Genomic DNA, 16,107 nt, shown 5'->3' on the forward strand with positions numbered 1-16,107 from the left:
TATAATAAAGCTTCTGTACCAGGAAGCCGTTCAGGCCTTATTCACAAGTGCCCTGTGACAGCTAGGCCACTTTTAACTCACCGAGAGAACAATTAAAAGCAGAACTAGTGGGGTCTTTCCGAAGGCAGGGGATATCCATAATCTTCCCCCCTTCTCCTGAACTGAAATTTTGTTAGGTATGAATGTGAAGGCCTACATTTTCCTCACAACACCTTACACCACAGCAGGCTGCCAAACCTCTCCCTTCACATTCGCTTGTGAATTTTTTTATAAAAAAGTGTTTTAAACACTCATTTAAGTTGCAGTGCGCTGCCACCCACAGCATTTCTCACCCCTCTGCTTTCCCAATCGCTTCAAACCATAAGGACTAGCAACTTGATTTTCCAGTTTGTTATCAAAGCCGAGATTCTCAGGTGTGGGTGCTTTCCAAAATTCTCCTCAGGATTTACCCCTGGACAAAATGGCTGCCAGCAACTACCCTCAGTGAAAACTGTACAGGAGCTAACCTGAGTTTATTTTATTCATTAAACCATGAATGTGATTTTGAGTAGGTGTGTGAGATTGTACCGCATACGCAAATCTACCCTACTGACAGGGCCCTCAAACTCCTGGCATGCTGACTGCTGGGAGTTAGGAGTGCGGCACACCAAGGGGGTGTGATGGGAGCTGCCCTTCCTTGTGAGAGAACTTGTTCATTAGAATCACAGAACTGTAGAGTCGGAAGAGGCATCTAGTCCAACCCCCTGCAGTTCAGGAAGAGTTGTAACGGAGGAGAAAAACCACGCAACAAAGTTTTCTCAGTGAAATCCAATACACCACTGTGTTTATTAACTCGGGATTAAACGTGATAAGCACAACCCGCAGCAAAGGGATAGTTTCCTTCCCCCACACTCAAAATTCTTAATCCTTCTGCTTCTTCAGGAGCTCCTTCACTTGCTCGATCTGGGTGCTCACGCTGCTCTTGGCCGTCCCGCCAGGGGAGGTGTACTGCTCCACGCTGTTCTGCTGGCTGAACACCTGGGAGATGTCGCCTCCCAGCATGGGGCTGGAGGGAAAGAAAATGCAGCCGGAGGTCAGTCGGTGGGTATTCAACAATATCCAGAGAACTTATATATATATATATATATTATACACATACATATATATATATGTTGGTCACACTTTCAAGTGACCAAGAGACAGTCATGCAGGGCAGAGCTGTGTCAGGGGTGAGGGAACCTCAGACCAGGAGGCCAAATGTACCCCTAACAGGTTTCTCTCTCCAGTTCTCCCCAGGTCACACATCTCTGAACAAAAGACATACCCCTCCTAAGCCCCCGGAGTATTTTCTTTTGACTGGCTGGAAGTATCATTGAACTGGGATGGCTCTCTTTGGCCACCTAACATTCTGCCTTGGAGAGACTCTTGGAAGGAATTATTTTAACGCAGTATAAGATGTCGACGCCTCGGGTCTGAAGCTGTGAGGGCTAGAAACAGCAGAGGTTGGATGCCCTTATGTCATGTATGAAGCAGTCGAGGTTCCTGCATTGCACAGGGTTGGACTGGATGACCGCCGGGGTCCCTTCCAACTCCGTGAAACTTGGCTTTCACGTTTTGCAAAAGGTGCGACACTTACGTGATGCTCTTCAGGTCCTCTGGGGATAGATGGTTAAGAGTCACTCCTTTGGTCTCAGCTAAGTGGACCGCTTTCCCGACAGCAGTGTGGGCTTGTCTGAACGGCATCTGCAATCGCAAAAGCACACAGTCAGGAGCTTTCCCTTGCATAGACCTAGCTGATCCCTGCAATCTTCAGACTGAATCTACGAAGAGTAGGAGGTTTGCTGTGGCAGCTTCCACCCTGGGATAACCTTAACCTTAAGAGCACAAGCAGAGCCTGCTGGATCAGGTCAAAGGTCCGTTTGGTCTGAGGGGTATCGCGCAGACAAGGAGCACCCAAACACCTGTTGGAAGGGGGGGGGTCATCTCTTGGGAAACCAGCCTGTCTTGCATCAAAAAGTTGTGCTATCTGAAACTCGGCGTGGGTGCTCCCTGCTGAATTATGTAGTGGAATGTAATGGAAACAGATGCCCACATTTACTGTGCAAGCAGAGAATTGCAGCGGTTTCTCCAGGAGACCACAGTTTTGGGTGGCCCTGTGTGGTGGTGCCCACCCAGGCCCAGATCCGCTGGGTAAGTTGCTAGATCACAGCTCTCAAGTACAAATGCAAGTGGAATCTACCACTTTGGATCGGGAGTAACCAACACAGTACACTGCCCCCTCCCATTTGGGCTCCCATCATTCCTGGCCGTTGGTCCCAGCTTCTAGGACCTGATCCAGCCGTTGGTCCCAGCTTCTAGGGGACACCATTGGGGTGGCTACCCCTGCTTCAGACACTTACCCCCTTGCGAACCAGGAGGTTGGCAAGATCTGTAGCCAGCATATCAGGGCTGAGGGCTTTCTCCATGGTGTCCTTGTTGATCTGGAAGAGAATATTTATGTCTTTTGTTGTTTAAAACTTTTATACACTGCTTGATTGTGAAAAAGTAGCAACCTCAGAGCAGTTTATGAAGAGAACAAAACAATCAAGTTATCAATCAAAGTGGCTCTTTAAAACATTCCAAAGACACAATTGGGAATAAGAAAAACACCACCACCAAAAAACAGATTAAAACATACATCCATGTTCTATGTACCGGTAGCTCTCTGCTTACAAATGCCCTATTATTATCACATTGAACTTGTTGGTTGCTTGTTACAACAATGGCCTCCAAGAGACTTAAACAGGTTGTATGTGCATGAGGATAAATAGGTTAAAATTAAGTTATAATAAAAACACACTACACAAAAGGCATTTATAACAAAAATGCATGAAATTTACTAAAAAGAAAGAAAAGAAACCCAATAGCAGCAGAAACCTTTGGCAAGAATAGTGAATGCTCCATTGCAAGACATCAGGAATAATGGATAGCCAATTTAAAATAACCAAATCCACTTTAATTGTTTAACCTGGGATTTGGTGGTATACTACTGTTCATTTGAAAAATTGTAACAGGCTGGAACCACCCTTAGAAAGAGAGGGGGGAGAGGATGGGAACGCTTATGTGCTTCCCCAGCAAGTAAGGGCAAACCTTCTAAAAAAAATAATCCTTACCTGGAGAGTAGAGATAACACCAGTGGTGACCTGAAGCACGGCACTCAGGGTGTCAATCACATCAATCACAGCCTCCTTATCTTCCTGTTTGCAGGTGGGGAAATCAAAAGAGATATAAATGCTTTTATCTTTTTACATGAGAAATATGCTGCTGGACCAGACGAGAAGGCCCATCTGGTCCTGCAAAACATCACATACCCTCCAAAATTTCTTCAATGAAAACAGGGACATCCTAAGTAAAAGCGGGACATTCTGGGATCAAATCAGAAACCGAGACGGCTTCTCTAAATCAGGGACATCCCTGGAAAATAGGGACACTTGGAGGGTCTGTATCTGAAGAAGTGTGCATGCACACAAAAGCTCATACCAATGACAAACTTAGTTGGTCTCTAAGGTGCTACTGGAAGGAATTTTTTTTATTTTGTTTTGACATCAATGAGTCAGTTTCCCCTGGGAAGCTCATGAGCAAGGCCTTGTCGGCGATGGCCGTCCCCTGCAATTTGTCCACATCGACCCAGAGAGCAGACTCAGCCTTCTCTCAACCTGAGCGCTGCACACATCTTGTGGCAAGAAGTCCCGTAGATCCTCTGTGCTTCTTACCCTCGATCCAAGCCCCAGCTGCAACCCACCTGCAGAAGGGACGGCCACCTTGACTGCGCCAGAAGGTGGCAGTTTGTAACTGGGACCTAGGTAAAGCCATTAATGCCCCCATCCTTTTACCTGCAGGTCTTTGTTGTAGGCACTGGGGAGTCCTTTCAGTACCATGAGAAGTCCAATAGTCTGCAAAAAACAAGGAAGGAATGAGATGGGAGAGGGCATTTAATAACACTGAAAAAGTATGCGTCACAAATACATTCAGGTGCGGACAAATCCACTGGATTTTTCTTTTAAAGGAAAGATCTCAAGGGTCACCTGTATTTTATTCCTTTATCAACATACCCCCCCATGGTCATCTAGTCCAACCCACGCAATGGTCATCTAGTCCAATGGTCCAACCCCCTGCAATTCAGGAATCACAACTAAAATTTTCAAGGCTTTGTCACTGACTGAACCTGAACCAAGCCAGGGCACTCACCCTTCCGACCACACGGCCAGTCTTGCTACGGATCAGTTCAAGGCTGTCCGGATTCTTCTTCTGAGGCATCAGGCTGCTCCCGGTGCTTTGAAAACAAAACAGAACATGTCACACTTGGAGCAAAGCAAGATCTGGTTCAACCTCTCAGGCCACAGCGGTACTTTTCAGCCCCTCTGTGGGAGGGAGAAAAGCAACCTCTATATTGCTCTGCTTGAAATTGCAGAGGATTCTGGAACAGGCCCCATTAGCACAGGGCTATGGGGCACAGATCTCAAAGTGTTTCTGAGTAAAATAAAAATGAATTTGGGGGGAAATTGAACTAGAGCTGGGTTGAGCTGAGTTACTGTCTGGCGTATTCTTTTGGGAAGGAACAAGTCAAAAGTTTGCATTACCTTGAGGTGATAGGTGATAATATAAGGGGAACTGAAATTATTTGGAGCAAGATCTGTGTGGAAATCGAATTGAATGGAAGTGGAACTGCTGCGGAGTGCAAATTAATGGAAGAATTTATCTGAGACGATTTAGAGAGGGGAATTAAATTTTCTTTTCCCTCCTGTGACTTTAAGTTCTATGTTTGCTTATATTAGCATGTGCAAATTTGTGCCTTAGTCCCAAATCTTTTAAGTATGTCAACACCTCTGTACCTTACAGTGTACAGTCATTAATTGTGCCATGTGGACTAGAAGCATGACCCCAGGAATATCCAGTGTGTCCTTGTAGCTGTGTAGTGGAGGGGGAATCTGTCATCTTTGCGAGGGGGTGTCTTTTAATCCCCTATCAGCCATCTCATTCAGAAACTCCTGATAAGTGACCAAGGAAACCAGAGACCCCCAAATGCCTAGCTTAAAAGCATTGGACATTGAATCATAGATTTGCAAGGGACCCCTGCAACGCTAAATATTCTCTGAAAAGGTGGCCCTTCCACCTCTGTTTGGGCAAGACCGCCGGAGGAATCCCCGGAACAGGGTTAAGAAATTCCGAAGTGTTACCAGAATGCATCGGATAGAGTGATGAATCCGAACTCCTTTGTGGCAAAGAGAATCAGGTCTTCAGCTAATTTGCTCAGGTGGATCATGAGCAGAGAAGAAGTGGAAAGGAACTCCACTGGAGGAAAGAGGAGGGGGAAAGAAATCTCATTGGTTGCCCTCAAACAGGGAACAAGATAAGGCTGCCCTGTTTTAACTAGCTCACTCTTATTGCAAAGCCTTCAAGGTTCTAGTCCTCTGCAAACCTACCCCCTGCAACCGATTCCAAATATTTAGAACTCTGCCCTGACACAAAAGCAGCACGCTCACCTGCAAAGTCACGGTCGCTCACTGCATCAATGCTGTTGATGCTGATGGATGCAAACTCGAGTTCTAGAACGAAAAAAGACAGACAAAAAGAGACATGTCAAGGAAATCTGAGCAAAAGAGTATCAAAGTCAGATTGATTCACTTTGTACGCAGGTGTTGCCACAAGCGAAGAGTAGATTAACGGGGTAAGAGAGAGGAAGAGAGAGAGAGAGAGAATGCATTGTTGCATGAGAGGGGGAAAGAGAAAACACCTCAGACCGATTCAGCCTAAAATCTAGGTTCCTTTATTTTTGGCAGTCTGTAAATGAACTCCCTCACCTTCTGGAAGAATGGTTTTGCTCGGTTTCATTTCGGAAGGAAAAATGCACCACTCACCTTTACGGATAAGTTCACGGTCCAGGCCAAGGGGGTTGCCAGCGAGAGCACCACTGCAAAAGAATAATAAAATAAAGTAAAGTAAATTGAGAGAAGAGGTAGAAAGAATTGCTCCTCCCCAAACAGGAACCTCTTCTAATCTCCCGTTCAGAGGAAGGGCAGAAGGGGCTGAAGCCGACTAGCAGGGCATGCCCTCATTGCCCAGCCAAGATCCTTTGCAACACTGCAGGGAGGTTGTATAAGGGGTGGGGGCCATGGAAATGAGAAAACACTTCCCTCCTTTCCCTATACATACTAACAATTTGCCTTCAGTAGTTACAGTATATATTGGTCCATTACATTACAATTATTACTAAAATCCGAAGGAGACAGGTGTACACACGGCATCCTCAAGATTCACAGGTGATGATGAGCTACTGGTTTGGTCTTAGCTGGCGCAGGTGTAACTAACACCAGAAGGAGATTCAGTTTTTACCTTCCCAAAGGCAGGACGTCGATCCTCTTCTTCACCTCCGAGAGACGCTCGGAATCCCTGGTCAAAGCCACGGCGTGGCTGTTGGAAGTCAAGAGGAAGAGACTTGAAGAGGAGGAAGCCAACCCACATCTCTAAAAAGAGGCACACACACACACCACCCCCCACCAGGGCCAAGGCATTTTACTTCTTGGATCTGGAGCCTCCTGGATCATAGAAAGCAGATTTTGGTGACCTGGCACTCTGCACATGCTCAGAGACTACCTCTCCCTCCCAGGTTGAAAGCTGCTGCAGGATGGATTGGGGCAACTTACTAGAAGGAACTCCGGAAGGTGAGGAAGGCATCCATTACCTTAATAAGAGATGGCTCCATCTGATTGGCTGAGCCCTCTGCAGGTGGGTGTAACCAGGAAGGATCACGTCGATTTCACTGCAATGAAACACACAGGAGACCAAGTTACAAAAATCACATTTCACTGACTTTGGACCGAGTTTGTTGCCTACTCCACAAAGAGTCGCAGTGTTGTCTCCATCCACTCTTGGCCTCTGGCCTTGCCCCTTTCTGACACGTGGCTCACAGATGGTTGCCCAACAGGGAATGTGGTCCTCAGACTGGGGGAAAGGAAAAGATTCCCTCCTCCAGCTTAGGGCTTCAAAAAGCCAATACCAGCCATTACAGTTGTCCCCAGAAATGAACTGTCAGCCAGAGTGACTAGTCCAAGAAGAGGGGACAGTGTGGTTTAGTGGTTAGAGTGTTGGACAAGGGCAGACCAGGGTTCAAATCCACCACTCGGCCATGAAACTGACTGGGCAACCTTAGGTCAGGCACTGCCTCTCTCAGCCTAGCCTACCTTGCAGGGCTGTTATCGGGAATTAAATGGGGACGCACCATGCACACCACCTTGAGCTCCTTGGAGGAAAAGGATGGGATATAAATGCAATAAAATATATATATATAAGTAAAATGTGGCTGGGAGAAAATAAAGAGAAGCTTACGCAGAAGCACGCTCCACCAGGGTGCGGATGAGCTGCTGCAGGTGGCTGGAAAGCATCGTGATAGAGCTCTTCATCATCAACCTCAGGTCAGTCACCACCTGGAAGAAAAACCGCAAAGTATCTCATTGGCTCAGGCCTCATGAAAGAAAGACCAACAATTCCACCTGGAGACGCTGATCCGGCCCCTTTCACAGAGGATGCTAAAGGAGGTCATTTGGGATCAGTTTAGCCAGTCAAGGATGCCACTCCAAAGGCACGCGCTACATGTCATAGTGGCCGGGCAGTTGCTAAAGTTGGGGGGTTCACACTGGGAAAAAGAGCTCTGCCCTGTGGCCTCTGGCTTGCTCACTTGCCTCTTTTCCTGGTGGGCATGCCAACCACAACAGTGGCAAGGAAGAAGAGCAATGGAGGGTTTTGTCCAAGCCCTTCTGCCCAAGAAACCTGCAGAAGGTCCTGACGGCATCCAAGGCAACCGTTTCGGAATCCATATAGAATTCAATTGCTTGGAGTGGAATTCCTTTACCCTGGCCTCAAAGAGGTGCATTATTGGAGCACAGCCGTTACTTCTGATAAACACGTCATTCTCTCCTCCTGGGTTGGAGGGTGGGGAGGATGGGAGTGAAGGTCTCTTATTTTCAGATGGGGGAGGCGTTCTCAGCCCTACCCAGACACACCACTGGGGATCGAACCCAGGACCTTTTGTGTGCAAAGCAGGTGCTCTGCCACCGAGCTATGGATCTCATGGGCTTGACTTAGAGGAAAGTAGAATTTGGTTCCATAGGAACCCATTAGTCCATCTAGCTCAATGCCGGCTCCACTCACTTGCAGCAGCTCTCCAGTTTGCAAACTAACAATCTGGGAGCAAAATGCACACACATGTTCACATGCTTTAAAAATAATACTGTACAGTAATGCAATGATGAATTCAATAAAACGCATTTCTATTTCCTACAGCTTGGAAACATTTCTTCCCCCGTTCAGTGACATTCTGGGCAAACATCTTCCTGCACCTCGGTGGCCAATTGGGTAAGACCGCATCCCTGGTCTGCCTCTGCTTCTATCCCCCAACTCCTTTGCCTCTGCTGTGGGTTAAAAATTGCTCATTTAATAATGTATTGCTATTACTGTACTAATTTTTAAAATGCAGGTAGTGAGTCATGGATCCGCTGAGGGTCTCCTGATAAGAATCTGGATGCCTTGGTCCTATACACACTTACCTAGGAGTAAGCCCTATTAAACTCAGTGGGAATTACTTCCAAGTAACCATGTATGGAATTGTATTGGGGGTGTGTGTGCTCAGCTGGAGGCCAGTTAGCTCCCTACAAGGCCTGAAGGGCCAGTATCTGGATGTGGGGAATGCAGGAATCAAGATACAATATATATTTGGCACAGTTCAGGTACCGCTTCATTGCTGAGTGAACTGGAGGCGGCCATCCAGTGTGAGAATAAGCAGGACTTGAACCCATGGCCTTCAGAGATGCTGACAAGCTCCTTAACCACCAGGCCACTTTGCCTCTCAACTGCAGCAGCTCTGGGCTAGAGGAGGAAAAGAGGGCTTTGGAGGAATCAGCTATGGAAGGGGGCCACCTTGAAAGAGGAAACAGACTCCGAATTTTACACAAGCAACTGGTCCCCAAGACCAAGAACATATTTTTAATAATAATAATAATAATAATAATAATAATAATAATAATAGAGAGACAGAAAGCTCAGTAGCTATGAATGAATAGCTCATTTTACTCAGTTCAGAGTGTTGGGTACCAGAGCTGTTGGGCTAGGGAGAAAAACAAAGGCAGCCAAGATGGAGATACGCTGGTAACTCAAAGCACATTTGAGTTATACTGTGTGCTGTTCTGGCCGCCTCATCTCAAAAAGGATACTGGAAAAGGTTCAGAAAAGGGCAACCCTAATGATCAAGGGGATGCAGTGACTCCACAGCGCCACCCGCTCCCTCTGATGCTCGATTAAATGGGCCATTGACCCGATTCTCTTATTTATGTTGTTACGACCTCAGCAAGGAGGAAGGGCCCTTCCCCCAAAACACCATCCCCACCCCAGTGGAGTTTGCAGAAGAGGAGCTGGAAAGCTGATCTCATCCAAATAGATTCAGAGCACGATGGTGCAACTCCTGAGCTCAGAAATGTGGGATTACTGGATGTTTATCTTCTGTATCAGAAAATCCCTAAACTTTGCACAATCTGACTTCTGCTGGACACAGGAAGGGGCAAAGGGCAATGGCTTAAATCAGGGTGTCTGCAAGAATCCCTCCTCATTTCCCCACCATCTTGTGATGTTTTGGGGTAATGTGACTTATTTGGAAAGATTTAAGGACTAGAAACTTGACACTATATTTTAAAACAGAATAGCTTTTTCAGAACGCTCCCTCCCGCAATACCATCTGCTAATACATTTACATAGGAAACAGGACAGAGAGAGAAACAGAGAGAGATAGCCATCCACTCATGTTTTCCTACTTGATCGTTTCTGCTTCTTCCGGTGTGAAGCTTCCCAGCCACATCACCAATCAGCTCCTGGGAAAAAGGAGTCATCGTCATTGTCAGTCCAATGCTTTGGGGGAAGTAGATCTTGAAAACAGTTATTCATTGGCTAAGTTTGCATGTAATGCTAAAAGCCATGGTTTGTCTGAACCAATGGTTTGCCGAATGAACCATGGTTGTCTCCCCAACAAGTAAACAAACCATGGCTTCTTACTTTAAAGCTGGGGTCCTTGATGTGGTGCTTGCAGGCACCGTGGTCTCCTCAGACAGCCCCCTTGGCACCCACTTAGGTCCCATGTCCATCCCTTTATTTTCAGAATTTGAGGTGTTTTTTTGTTTTGTTTTGTTTTTTTGCTTTTGGTGGTTCTGAGAGGCTTGCCTGTTTGGGGAGGTAGGGCTCTGGGGATCTAAAGCTTCATTTGTTTTTGACCTGCTTGTGCTTTCAGCCTCTATGATCCTGCTGTCCTATAGTTACCCAACCGTGTTCGTAGCCCAAAAGGGCCATTAGGACACTGAAAATTAGGGTATGGATCTCTTTTGGTGGACAAACAGGAGGTAAGGGGAAGCTTGCTTTTTCCTGAAATGGACCAAGCAAAAAATCCCTTAGAGTCTACAGTCCCCAGAAGAAAGAAGCCACAGAACATAGATTGAACAGGTGCACCAAACCTTGAGCCTGCGTTCAATGGTAGTGTGGATGTCCTCATCGGTTTTGGTGATCACCAAAGTGCCCTTGGAAATCTCCTCAGAAATCTACAAATACAGCAGAAAAAAGGGCTGGTTAGTAATTAACAAGGTGGTCTTTGCTGCTTGTGTTTGTGGCGGGATGAGTTAGGGAGCCATTCATGCATTTAACAACTGAGTCCAAGAAGCTGTGTTTAGGAGCCCCGCTTCTTTCCAGGGGAAAGTCAAAAAGAGCCAGCGTGCACTTATGGGTGTCAGCGTACAGTACTGGGAAATGGATGACACATCACCCACCACAGAAATATTTTTGGTTCTGGTGTGCTCTTATAAAAGGAACTGTTCCATATGTCTACATTGGATAAGGAGAAGTTGGTTCTTCCTTCTAACAAGGAATCCCAGACTGATGTGATGGAAGGACACAAATTGCATGGTCTTGAAGTAGAGATTTCCCAACCTGTTCTTGGCAAGGGAAGAGGGGAAACAAACAAACAAACCCAGGCCCCAATTCTTAAATTCTAATGTTCCCTACTGAGGACGAAACAGTCCCCGTCTCCCAAAGCACCCTTTCTGAACCTTGCAAGCTTGCTTTGAAGTTCCTGGATCAATACCTTCTCGAGCCCACTGATGATCTTCTCCACTTCGGCTTTGGATAAGATCCCAGCCTTCTCCAGAGCCTTGGCATAAGCTATACTTGAGCGGACGTCAACTTCCGCCAAGCGGTGGTCTACCTCTATCGAAGAGTTGAGCTTCTCCATGATGGGATCAAGACTCCCCGTCAGCCTTCCTCCGTAAAGTTTATCACCCTGGGGAGAGAAGGAAGATGCCTTGCGCAGGTTAGCAAGAATGAGAAATTAAGAAGGAATGTAGGAAAGAAGACCCTGGCTTTATCTAGCTCAGTACTGTTTACATGGACTGGGCTCTGCAGGGTTTCAGTCAGGGAGCATCTCCCAGCCCTATCTGGAAATGCAACTGGGGACTGAGCCTTCCTTGGAGGGATGTATGATTCAGTCGAGATTCCTGGATTGCAGGGGGTTGGACTAGATGACCCTCGGGGTCCCTTCCAACTCTATAGGTCAATTATTCTAAGCTGCCTTGTACTTCTTTGCACTGTTGGTCCATCTAGCGCTCACTGGCAGTGGCTCTCTGGGGTTTCAGGCAGGGCACGTTCCCAGCCCCACCAGGGTTGAACCTGAGACCCCCCCCCCCAAGCAGCAGAGTTCTCCTCAAATGTTGAAGTCTGATTCTGAAATCATATGGCCCACAGCTCACTGCCTCTCCCTCCCACCCCCAGCCCACTCTTTTCTTTTATAGATGAATCCAGCACATAACATATAGCTTATTATTGATCTTCAGGGGAACACTCAATGGATCACAATCCGCTTCAGTCAGCACAGGATTCCATTGCTGCAACTGCTCCCGTTGCCTCAAAACAAATAGGAGGACAACATGTGACTGCTTTGCCTCTTCAGGAGCCAAAGGTCAGCCGGCCAGGAAATATCATTTCAGGGCCAAGCCACATTGAAGCCTGCATTCAGCACTTAAAAAAATAAAAATGCTTCTTTTCCCCAGGCAATGCCAGTAATGGAGGTTAGCATTGAGAATATCACTTGCAAATACTCTTTTTTTTTGCAAGAGACAGTGAGTCTTGTTAGGGAAGGATTTGCTTTCAAAAGGAAGGGTCTCTGAATGCAGGACTGAGTCAGACCTGCAGGTCCATCCCAGCCCTACTGCATGCAAAGAAGATGCTCTGCCACAGAGCCACAGCTTTGCCCTGAAAATAAAGTAAGATTCTAGTCCTCATGGTTTTGAATCAAACAACTCAGGGTGCTAAGATGCCCTGCAGGTCCATTTAACTCAGAATTGTGTGCACTGACTGGCAGAGGCACTCCAGAGTTTTTGGCAGGGAGTCTCTCCCAGCCCTACCTAGAGGTGTTATCTGGGAGTGAACCTAGGAGGTTCTGCACACCGAGCTGATGCTCTGCCACTGAGCTACTTGCCCTCTGCCCTATGGAGGTTTTCAAACAGAGGATGGGCTGCCATCTGTCAGGGATTATCTAGTTGTGGTTCCTGTGTTGCAGGGGGTTGGACTAGATGACCCTTGGGGTTCCTTCCAACTCTACAATTCTAGGAACCCAGATCTTTCCAATACAGCATGTGCAAGTCAGACTGTGGGCCCACCTTGCCCAAGAGTGTCTGACTTGACCAGAAAACGTCCCTCAGCCATGTGAGGTCCTTTGAAACGGATGTGCCAGGGAGGGTGTCAGACTCCACAGGAGCCTTCTGTATGCAATGCAGGTGTACCACCACAAAGCCTGGCCCCTTCCAAGCTCCCCCCAACCCCTGGCCTTCCAGCATTGCAAACTCCTCACATTCCCGCCCCAGATTCATTGGCCTCTCGAACATAAGAAGAACCTGCTGGATCAGGCCAATGGCCCATCTAGGCCAGCATCCAGTTCTGACAGTGATGCCTGTGGGAAACACCTAAGCAGGGATCTGAGCAGAAGAGCATCTCTTCCCTCCTGTGGTTCCCAGCAACTGGTTTTCAGAAGCATCGCTGTCTCCAGCTTTGAAGGCAGAGCACATCCATGATGGTTCCTAGCCACTGATGACCTTCCCCTCTGTGAATTTGTCCTATCCTCTTTCAAAGCCATCTAGGTTTGTGGCCATCCCTGCCTCCTGTGGGAGGGAGTGCCAAAGTTTAGCTATATGCCTTGTGAAGAAGAACTTCCTTCTATGTGTCCTGAAATCTGCCAACATTTAGCTTATGGCACACTATAAATAAGAAGGTTCTATGATTCAATCCTACAACGGGTCAAAAAAAAAAAGAAACTTGGAAACCCAGCAATAGCTGTTGTCTGAAATCTCGGGCACCAGATGTCTAGAATCTAAGTGCTATAAATGAAACCATAAGAATAGCCCTCTTGGGGCTGTTTAACTCAGTACTCTGCCTCCAACACAGGGTAGTTCAATGAACTCACATATATGCATGGTTTAACAGCCAGGCCCTTGTTCACTAACAGCAGTGAGAGGTACATTGCCTCTAACCATGGAGGGTACAGTATATGAATCTCATCTAACCTTGCCAACAACCCCAATAAAGGGGCACCCAGATATCAGCTCGGCAGCAGTGGAATAGGCCATGTATTTTATTCATTCACATTCTACTCTCCAGCCCTGGAAAAAAAATGCTCATCGAGCAGCTTACAAATCTCAGTAATAAAACAGTTCCTCCTCTCAGGCTTAAATTGTAACGCACATGACACAAAAGGAAAAGGGATTTGGAGGAAGGGGGAAAAAAGCAAACCCAGAAACTGGTTCTTAGCATGTGACAGTGCAGTGAATTTCACTGTCCCAAAAATCCTTATCCCATACTGCAACCTTGCCCTCTCCAGCATGCAAGCTACTGTCAGTGGCATCAAAACGGAAAATGAATCACAGAAATAACTACAAACCCTAATTCTGCTCAAACTGATTTTTGATGTGAAGCCTCCACAAAGACAACTCTTATTGTGAAAAAGGACGGGGATGGAAGGTGGATTTTTTTTGGGGGGGGGTGCAGGGTGGGGTGGGGAGGTGAACTTCCAAAAACTCCCAGCTCACCTCAGATGCCATGTCTGGCGATGTTTTCTTCTTCTCCAATCTGGTTTACAAAGAAAGAAAGCTTTGCAAAATCTGGAAGAGAGCCAGAGATTGGGGGTGGTTTGACACTTGCAAAAGAAGCCTGCCCCTCTATCACCCCAGACAGACAGACAGACAGACAGACAGACAGACAGAGAGACAGACACAGACACAGCGAGACGGAGAGACGGGTGCATCCTTTCCCCTCTCTGCAAAGCTACCGGACAGACGCCAGGGAGCGCCCCGCAGCTGCTTCCCACGATGGGCTCACCTGCTGCGCCTCTGAAGCACCAGCCAGCCGATCTGTGCTGTTCCAAGCCACCCAGGGCTCCCCTTTTGAAGCGGCAGCCTCCAGCAAGCCACGCCCCCTGGGCAGGGCTTACTGTCAGATCGGATAGCTGGCCCCACCCACCGACCCTCTGGCTTTACCCCAACGCTTCTGGAAGGGCTGCTCTCAAATCTGTATTCCTGTAGCTCGAAGTGATTAAACTCATCAAGAGATATCAAACTCGCTGTTGTTGCAGAGTTTTGTTTTTTACAGACTCTGTCTCCAAACCTTAGGAAATAATTTAGCAAGTTATGTGTGTGACGGGGAGAGGGAAGTATTATTATAGCTAGATTATGATGATCCCTCTCTATCATCTATCTATCTATCTATCATCTATCTATCTATCTATCTATCTATCTATCTATCTATCTATCTATCTATCTATCTATCATCTATCTATCATCTCTATCTATCTATCTATCTATCTATCTATCTATCTATCATCTATCTATATCTATCATCTATCTATCTATCTAATCTATCTAATCTATCTATCTACCTACCTATTGCATTTATCTCCCACCTTCTCCAAGAAGCCCAGGAGGGCTTAGAAAAGTCAGCACACAGCATGTTGGTTGTAGGATGCTGACACGTGTTTTGATCTGTTTTTGGCTTATTGCTGGTTCTTTTAAAAAAATTATTACAGTATTCAGATTTTTTAATATTAGCTGCCTTTGACTGATCATGTTCTGGTTTTGTTCTTTTTGTCACCCTTCCCCTTTTGCATCAAATACTCCAAAATTAGAGGCGTTGTGTTCGTGCAAGGCTTTTGCCATCCAAGGCCCAAGAGGCAAAGAATGAAGTGCATCAAATAATGTCACATTCCTGCTTTTATCATTTCTTATTTTGTTTTGCTTTGGTGATTTAAGTTGCTACTCCTGCATTCCTACAGCGCTTGACAAATCAGATCAAGAAAATGGTTTCAAAAGCAACCCCTTCCATCATGTCCAAATTTATTTCATATGTATCAATCTCTCCTTCCTCGCACCATGTAATAACCTATGTTGTTTAATGGGTTTCCCCCCTTTATTAACGACACAGATCAGATAAGGTTAAACACTTTAGCTTACTTATCTAAGTAGGAGATGTTATATCCACCCCTGCGCCCGCCAGCTTTATCTGGATTGCTTAATTTCTATAAAAAGTCTGTCTGGAAATCTCACTTTTGGGTTTCTGTTGTGATGAGAAATGCAGTCTGCACTGGCTCAGGGAAGCAAAGTAACAAAGGAAGCTTAATATTTATTTGTTGGTTATTTATTAAATTTGTATACAGACATAACACGTGTTCACAACATAAAAATGTTTTATGTTCACAACATAAAAATACAAAACGAGAATGCAAAATAAAAAATAAAAACAAGACCCCAAAACCCCCACAAACCAATAACTCTCCTCCCATAAGCCTCCTTATGCTAAAAGCAGGGGGGGGGTCCCCCAACCCTCTTGGGCCCATTTGGAAATCTGAGCAGCTAAGGCACCACAAAATATCCATTTCACAGAAGGAAAAATGGGTGATGTTCAGAAACCACTACCCACAACACAATCCAAACCAGCATGGGTGTAGTGGTTAGAATGTTGGACTAGGGCCCAGGAGATGAGTTCAAATCTCCACTCCACCATGAAGCTAACTGGGTGTCT

The 16,107-nt window shown here is 46.3% G+C and overlaps 1 protein-coding gene across 1 annotated transcript; it reads right to left on the reverse strand.

Moving 5' to 3' along the window:
• Positions 1-792: 792 nt before the first annotated feature.
• Positions 793-14,515, reverse strand: ASL (argininosuccinate lyase). Its single transcript, XM_035140037.3, has 17 exons — positions 14,413-14,515; positions 14,124-14,195; positions 11,132-11,326; positions 10,509-10,592; positions 9,819-9,875; positions 7,345-7,442; positions 6,701-6,778; positions 6,352-6,429; positions 5,877-5,929; positions 5,502-5,564; positions 5,196-5,310; positions 4,207-4,291; positions 3,852-3,911; positions 3,132-3,215; positions 2,379-2,459; positions 1,616-1,722; positions 793-1,045 (listed from the first exon to the last, which is right to left on the reverse strand). Exons 2-17 carry the CDS (start codon positions 14,133-14,135, stop codon positions 901-903), a joined length of 1,395 nt encoding a protein of 464 aa, XP_034995928.1. The 5' UTR covers positions 14,136-14,195; positions 14,413-14,515; the 3' UTR covers positions 793-900.
• Between the last annotated feature and the right edge of the window lie 1,592 nt (positions 14,516-16,107).

Source organism: Zootoca vivipara, chromosome 14 (assembly GCF_965207765.1).
Source record: "Zootoca vivipara chromosome 14, rZooViv2.hap1.1, whole genome shotgun sequence".
Taxonomy (NCBI): domain Eukaryota; kingdom Metazoa; phylum Chordata; class Lepidosauria; order Squamata; family Lacertidae; genus Zootoca; species Zootoca vivipara.

Excerpts from the sequence above, each read along its gene's own strand:
- ASL (XM_035140037.3), bottom strand. Across the intron at positions 10,593-11,131 it reads TCATCAGTGGGCTCGAGAAG|ATTTCTGAGGAGATTTCCAA; the intron begins GTATTGATCCAG and ends CTGTATTTGTAG. Across the intron at positions 1,046-1,615 it reads GAGGACCTGAAGAGCATCAC|CCCCATGCTGGGAGGCGACA; the intron begins GTAAGTGTCGCA and ends CTTTCCCTCCAG.